Source organism: Mytilus edulis, chromosome 1 (genome assembly GCF_963676685.1).
Source record: "Mytilus edulis chromosome 1, xbMytEdul2.2, whole genome shotgun sequence".
NCBI classification, from domain to species: domain Eukaryota; kingdom Metazoa; phylum Mollusca; class Bivalvia; order Mytilida; family Mytilidae; genus Mytilus; species Mytilus edulis.
In genome coordinates, this window is record NC_092344.1 from 51407320 (window position 1) to 51415231 (window position 7912).

Genomic DNA, 7912 nt, shown 5'->3' on the forward strand with positions numbered 1-7912 from the left:
TGAAAAAAGGTTACACAAACAATTCCTTTTAATAAATCAAAATAGTGTAAACAAAACATTTATTAATAACTTCCAGCGAAGGTCCATTAAACTGACAATCCAAACGCTCGACTGAATCTGCCAACAAAAACGTGGTACACTCGGGGAGAAAAAATACGTCTCTTTGAATATACACACAATCTTTGGTACAAAAAATGCATAAAAATCTTTCGAAAGTTAAAACGTTTTCTATGCATTTTCAATAGATCTTTCCTTTTTTGGTCCATTTGAGTCACATTTGAGCTGTCCTTCCTGTGTATGTATGGAAACACTTGGACCACAGAAATTCACAGGGATACTAATGGGATGATATGCTGTTGATCCCTTGTTATCGTCTTTAAACACACTTTTGAAATATGTAGGAGGTATTGTTACGGGAACATAATGTGTTCCAAGAGGATGAAGTACAAAGGCAGGTAAAGGCACCTGTTTTGAATCAAAACGACCATTCTTCCCAAAATCATTCTGTTTACTTGGAATTTTATTTTTCTCGCAATAACTATTTGAAAAACTATTTTCAGATCCTAAATATTGACTGTATTCAGTGCTAGGACTGGAAGTACTGTAGCTTATTATGTTTTTCTTCCCTTGTTCATTTTCACCCTCCATTGAATCTGAAGATCTATCACTTTTGTGATGCCACGGACTTCTTTCTTTGGAAAACCTTTTTGTTATATTGTGTTTGAATTTGTAAGCATGTGACTTGTGGTAATCATTCTTGCTTCCATTACTGCCTTCGGATAAATTCTCCTCGCTAGAGTATAAACTGCCTCTAGAGCCGTTACGTTCATCTCTATCTGCTGTATCTCCCTGAACAGACTGTAGTGTAATGCACGATACACTTCCTTCTGACAGTGACTGGCTTCTGGTGCTGCTGTATCCTGATGTTAGACTGGATGCTTGATCTGTTCGCTTCAGCAAAGTACAAAGATTTTCATCTTGTTTTATCATTGTGACGCTGTTTTCTGATATGCCCATGCCTTGTAGCATTTGATCATTTCTCTGTGAGCTTAAATTTGAAACTGGTGCTTTTGACGTCAAAGAATCATTAGCCTTTACATCTTTGATATCAAATGCAGATTTTACTACAATAGAAAACAGTTAATTGAAATATGTGTACTACCGTTAAGTGAAAAATAGATGAGAGAGAAAACCTTACTTCTATATTATCTAAAACAGAGGGTCATCTTAACATATCTTGTTTATTCATCTGAAGATGTTTTTTAAATTATTTGTTTTCATAATTAGCAACACTTTTAAAAATAAGTATTAAAAATTATCAAATAACTAGAAATTTGTTGATCAATTTTATACATTAAAAAAATCATATTTAACTGTTGCACCAGGAGCATATGATTATTTCGTAGTCTGTGTTCAAGATAAAAAAAATCAAACAACTAAATAATTATTTAGAATATGCTTACTAAGTAATGAAATATACTACATAGCTCCATATAAATATAAAAAAAACCATCTACGGTATCCTATTTGTTTGGAAGCAAAACAACAATCAAACTCACCGAAATCTCCTAGCGAAGTCAATGATTAAACAATGAACACTGGTTGATTACACCATACACAGGAATAATATTTCAAAACGTTATCGGAGTTAAGGTTGTGAGAAATCTGTCTCAAAGAAAATGCATTGACTGTTTGCATAAGCAGCAACCTTAAAAGAGGGACGAAAGATACCAAAGGGACAGTCAAACTCATAAATCAAAAACAAAGTGACAACGCCATGGCTAAAAATGAAAAAGACAAACAGAAAAACAATAGTACACATGACACAACATAGAAAACTAAAGAATAAACAACACGAACCCCACCAAAAACTAGGGGTGATCTCAGGTGCTCCGGAAGGGTAAGCAGATCCTGCTCCACATGTGGCACCCGTCGTGTTGCTTATGTGATTAAAAATCCGGTAAATAGTCTAATTCGGTAGGTCACATTCATGAAAGGGAAAGGGACTGTAGTTACGACGTAAGGAACATATCCGATATCATTTGTGAAACGGGTTTTCCATAACGGTCAACCAAATCGAGATGGCGTCCGTAAAATTTACGAAGGGATGATTTCAACTTTACCATTTGGAACTCTTGGATTAATAGCTTCCTTGTGAGCAATAACCCTCTATCAAGAAAATCATGATAGGAAATGCAAGCACGGGAATATCGTATCAATTGGGAGATATTTACCACGTTAGCAGGTGCTGCTGGAATGTTGCTACTTAGAAATGGAAAGTTCACAATTGGAAAGCTGAAATCATCTCTTTTGTCGTAAAGTTTTGTTTTCAACCGACCCTCATTGTCAATTTCTAGATGTAAGTCAAGATATGAAGCCGACTTAACTGTATCTGTAGTATCCTTTATCTCCAATTCGATGGGATAGATGCGTTCCACATAGTCACCAAATTTTGAATTGTTTAGTGAAAGAACAACATCTTTAGTGTTATGTATGTAACATCCAAGACAAAACCATTGATATTACAATGTAAAAAACATTCATCATGCAGAATATTAGTGAAAAACTAGTACTGGAACATTGCCTTTTAACTCTTCAACCGATCTTAAAAATAACAGAAGTTTATTTTGGAAATAGTATCACCAGTTTTAAAATGGTTCATCACTTTTCATACACACCTGTTAAGATATTCAGATTAACTAAAGAACAACTGGTCATGGAATGTTCTTAATGACTTTCAAGTATGCCTAAGACTGATGAAGAAGTCGCAATTGATATGGAATTTAAAGTATTAGTTTTTTTACCCAGTGACATGTACACTGTAGTACAGACTATTGATCAGACAATGTCACATGGTGAAAATTATTTAACAAAGTCAATTTAGTACTGATACTAGCATAAACAACACACATCATAACAACATAGAATAAGACACTTATAGTATTACTAATTCATTAGTTAAAGTCAAATAAATGTCATTTCAGCAAGGTAGAACGATATGGACTATGAAGAACCTCTTTGATACATTTTTGTTTGTTTTTATAGTGCTTTAAATTATAACACAATGTTAACAGCTGTACCCCTATTTTGTGGCATTTTTATCTATTATATCTGATTGTTTTGTTCACATATTTTTGTCAATATAATTGAATATTATGCGACTGTCATACTGTTGAAAGGTTTAGCTAACTATAAAGCTAGTTTTCATCCAACATTTTAAAAAAGAAAATGCCTGTACCAAGTCAGGAATATGACAGTTCTTGTTAGAGTTTTTGATTTTGCCATTTGATTGGAGACTTTCCGTTTTGAATTTTTCAAGGAGTAATTTTGAGATTTTACTTTTCATCATAGGAGAAATATTCGAATTATCAGTAGAGTGCATATGTATCAATGCAACAGTGGTACGTTATTACCGTTTTATGTAAGCTACATAGCACAGAGCTTTGATTTTGAGTCTTAGAAAAAAAGATTCATCACTTTAAAAGAATAAAATGCATTCTGAAAACAGATTTATTGGACGAGAATTGTCAAATATATTAAAGAAATTTATTGTTAATAATTAAAATTGCCTTTTAAGACCAACACCGCAAAGGAGTAGGTCCGGTAAGGGTCGCTTTTGGCCTCTAATTTCAGGTATATCTGATGCAGGATTTTGGACACTTAAGTGTCTCCTTCAGTCGATTCAATTTGTTTATGTGAAAGATTTGAACTGATTTAGTCTTTCAGGCGTTCAAATTCAAGCTTGAATATAAGAATAAATTTCAAATATGGCATAATAAGTCAGTTTTCAGATGATTTTTGTCAAAAATTGAAATGGCCACATCCGTGTTCACTCTCAACCTTTCTTTATTTTATGTACAACTTACATTAAAATATTAGCAATGAACCAAAATGCGGCCACTTCCATTGAAGAAAATTCAACTTAAATGCTAAAATTGTGAAGATTTCAGTAAGATTTCAAATTTAATGATGCCAATATCCGATATATGTGCATTTTATTATCAAAAACAGTCCATATTTATGTAGCAGAAATATTCAACTTTCCACAAAATAGCTAAAAGTTTTCATGTTAAAAATTTGGTAAAATGCTATATGTTGGGGCTAAAAAGGGGTCATACTGGACCTACTCCTTTATTTATACGAACAGGCAAAAGCCTTTTCATTTCATTTCTTTTCATAAGTAAAACATTACACATGAAATGTATTTGTTGCTTTTCTTTTCTTTTTGGTTTGGATTTTGTGTTAGATTCAGTGAAATAGGTTTTTATATATATATATATATGTAAACAAGAAATTTATCCATAGGCTGCTATGCGCCATTGCCACTTTCACTTTTTTTATTTACATTTATTTGTTTCAATTTTGAGATATTACATAGTTCTCATTGACCCTTTAGGACACATGAGCTTAATATCAACAATCTTTCATAGCACAAATAAGAATGATTCCTACCTGTTGATAATCTAAGATGTTTCTTACTGCTTTGATCTAAAAAAGTTGTAATTCTCAGAAAGAAGTCATCTTTAAGATCCATCCCATCTGTGTCAATTAAATATCGCTGTATTTCCTCTTGACACTCTTTATATCCCATGTAAAACTTCTCTTGGCAGCATGGTTTTGTTCCATCAAAACCCGACGACAAGTCTTTCTCCATCATTTCTAAAATTATTCCAATTTAAAAACTGTCAATTAGTAATTGCCTAGGTTGTATATTCGATGCTTTTCAAGATAAATTCAAAAAGGGGAAGCAATATCAATGTTTCCTTTTTACATTCCCTTGAATTCATCAGTTAAAGGTATTATCAAAAATTGTCCTTCATATCACATTAGTCTGTAAGATATCGGTACCGTATATTAGTAATTAATAAAATATTTATTATGTTGGTCTACAACGGACCTCAAAGTATATGATTTACAAATGAAGTCGGCTTATTCAATAAGTTGACGTCTAATGCAATTATTTTCATATAATTATTGGAGATGTATTTGAATAATATATACAAATATAAATATCAACATATTGAAAAATTTCAAAACTGAATAGTTTACAGAACAACAAAGACATTTGACTAGCATACTATCGCTGTATTCATGTGATGGTAATCAGTAGGTAATGCCTACACTGCTGATCTGAATCATGTCATCATTGTTGTTATAAAGAAATATTATTCATGAGAAGGAGCATAATAATCCTGTTGCCGATAGAAAACTATTTTATAATATTATTTTATATCTTATGTTGCAGTTAAACTGTAAGATACAAAAATTATAAAAATATTTCATACCTCTAAAATTTTGCAAGTTCAACAAGTTTCGTATAAGCTTGGATGCAATTTCTATAATCTCTGTCTTCTCAATACGACCTTGACCCTGAAAAACATAATTGCATTTTATGAATCTATAATGATTAATAACGAATATTTCTTAAATAGCAATTCTAAATTTAGAAATTATTCAGGAATTTTAGGTTTCATTGCCATCTGGAAAATTGTTTTCATTCTTTAAGATTTTCACATGCAATTTACTTTTGATTCATATATATATATTCATATGTTTGTTTTGGGGTATTTTGATGATAAAATTAAAAAATAAAAACGATATTTCGTTAATGTTTGATTGAAATGCCTTGACATATTCTGCTGAAAAGGCAATACGAAATTGGTAGTTGACTATACATAAGAAAACATACCAAATAAAAGTAGCCAACGAAAAGATAAAATAAAATATTAAAGTAATAATCACAAATACTGTATTGAAATAAATGTCTTAAACATACTTTTTAAAATCAACATGAGGGTTTGTAACTCAATATGAATAATGCTCCATGGTTTAAGAAACATAGCTCCACGAAAATGATATCTTTGATAATATTTAGCCAAAAATACTCTTTGAATTCTATAAAAAAAAAAGTATTTTACCTGTTTTAAATAATTTTGTGGAATAAGTCGACTCAGTTCTGCCAAGCAGTTATTCATACGATCTCGTCGCTTCTTCTCAATGATTCTGTGCGATATTGGATCCTAAAATACAATGATAATGACAAATTATAGTATATTTGTCATTAACACATACTATAGCATTAATTTTTTGGTTTAGCCGGCGGTCTTCAGAAGTCATTTGACATATGTTATTAATCGGATATCTTCGTGCTTTCTGCAAAGTTGATTTTGTTAACCTTATTTCAAGGTACAAGAATAATATTAATAAATTGAAGATTGAAAAACGCGTTATACATGTTTTTTATGTAACCTACATCAATTATCTTGATCCATTGTTTCGTGTTTCCAGTCTTGTAATTTATTCTAATGTTTAGATAAGTAATTGTAAACATTATTGTCTGAATAATTCAAATGAATCCAATTGTAACAGATTTGTCTATATATTAAATAAGCTCAAGGAACTGCAATGGTTGTTAACCCTTATTCTGAGATTTTTGCATTAGTATTTGCATTCAATTTTTCAAGGGAAGTTCAAAGGTTCAAAGACCTCACCTTTAACAAAAAACCTACTAACATGAATTTGCAATGAGGTAGTCTCGCTGAGATTTTACAATTAACAGTCCAGGTCCGCTGCAGCATGTTATGTCAATAATTTGGTGTAATGAGTTGATACATCATTTCCTTAATTTCCCTTTCCATTCAAAATGTATTCAGAGTCAGACTTATCGAAATGTTGACACACTTACGAGTTTGCTATGCATCCTCAAGTTTATAAATCAGATTCACAGACAACACAGTATGAAAATCTTACCCTTGGCATTTTTGTCTTTTTAACTGACTGGATCTCACGTTCATCTGATGAAATTGCAAAGTTAAAGGGCCTGTAAAAAAGAATACCAATACGGAATTTAAATGATGATAACAATTACATGATGCAAAACAAAATCACTTTATTTTATGATTTAAGCATTGCAAAAATAATGATTTTTCAAATGAGTAAAACTTGAGCTCAACCTTACTTGATGGAATCAAATTGATAAAAATTAGTTTAAACGCATCTGATGAAACATGGTATTTAAAACCATGTCCCGCTCTCATTGGAAATCATTGGTTCTTTATCGAGACGGATATCTAAACTTAAAACTTATGCAGCTCAATCAGGCAATTTGGCTTAAATAAGTTTGCACTCTGACAGTGAAGAAAGAGCATATGTACATACATGCTTAGTTAGAAGTAAATAACTTATAAAAACCTTTATTCAGAAGTGAAAATGTTCTTATGAAAAGGGTTTTCTGGTATGTTTCAGGTGCCAAAATATTACATTTCAAATAACATCCTTTTTATTTTCTTCCACATATTGAATTGAAAGTTGTCCAGTTTTTTTCTACGACGTCAATTTAATTATTTTAGGGACCTCTGACTTCCAATGCTTGGAACGTGCTAGTTTACTGCTTCAAATTTAAAACATGTAACAAAAAAGTTATGGAACTTATGAAATAAGACATGTTCTTTTTAAAAGTTATTTAGTGTCTATTTGTCATGAGAAAAAAAAAACCGCTTAAACTATATCCAATGCATGCTCTGTTTTGATTTAAGAGGATGACATAAGAAAAAAAACTAAATAACGTTATCTTACCTTTCTGCAATCTCGAGCTTTATTCTCTTTGCTGACTGTTCATCCATGAGAGAATCATACATTGACAATTCACTTGTTTCCATTCTGTTAATGTTTGATACAATGACATCCAACGGCCACAGTTCTAACTTTTGTAAATGAAGACCACGTGTCATATAATGTATGCATATTACATTAGGCTATCTTCTAAAAAAAAAAGTCACGTTGGCACTTTTCAAACTCCTCCTTCAAATAAGTCTTCCCAATGGTATATTAAAAACATATTATTTGAAATGATAATATGGTTATTTGGTGTGATGTTGTAAAAGAAAACCAGCTTTTAACATTGTAGATAGCA

The 7912-nt window shown here is 31.4% G+C and overlaps 1 protein-coding gene across 1 annotated transcript; it reads right to left on the reverse strand.

The window, feature by feature from the left end:
• Positions 1-228: 228 nt before the first annotated feature.
• Positions 229-7658, reverse strand: LOC139521260 (uncharacterized). Its single transcript, XM_071314752.1, has 6 exons — positions 7576-7658; positions 6751-6820; positions 5919-6020; positions 5286-5370; positions 4453-4659; positions 229-1124 (listed from the first exon to the last, which is right to left on the reverse strand). Exons 1-6 carry the CDS (start codon positions 7656-7658, stop codon positions 229-231), a joined length of 1443 nt encoding a protein of 480 aa, XP_071170853.1.
• Positions 7659-7912: the final 254 nt, after the last annotated feature.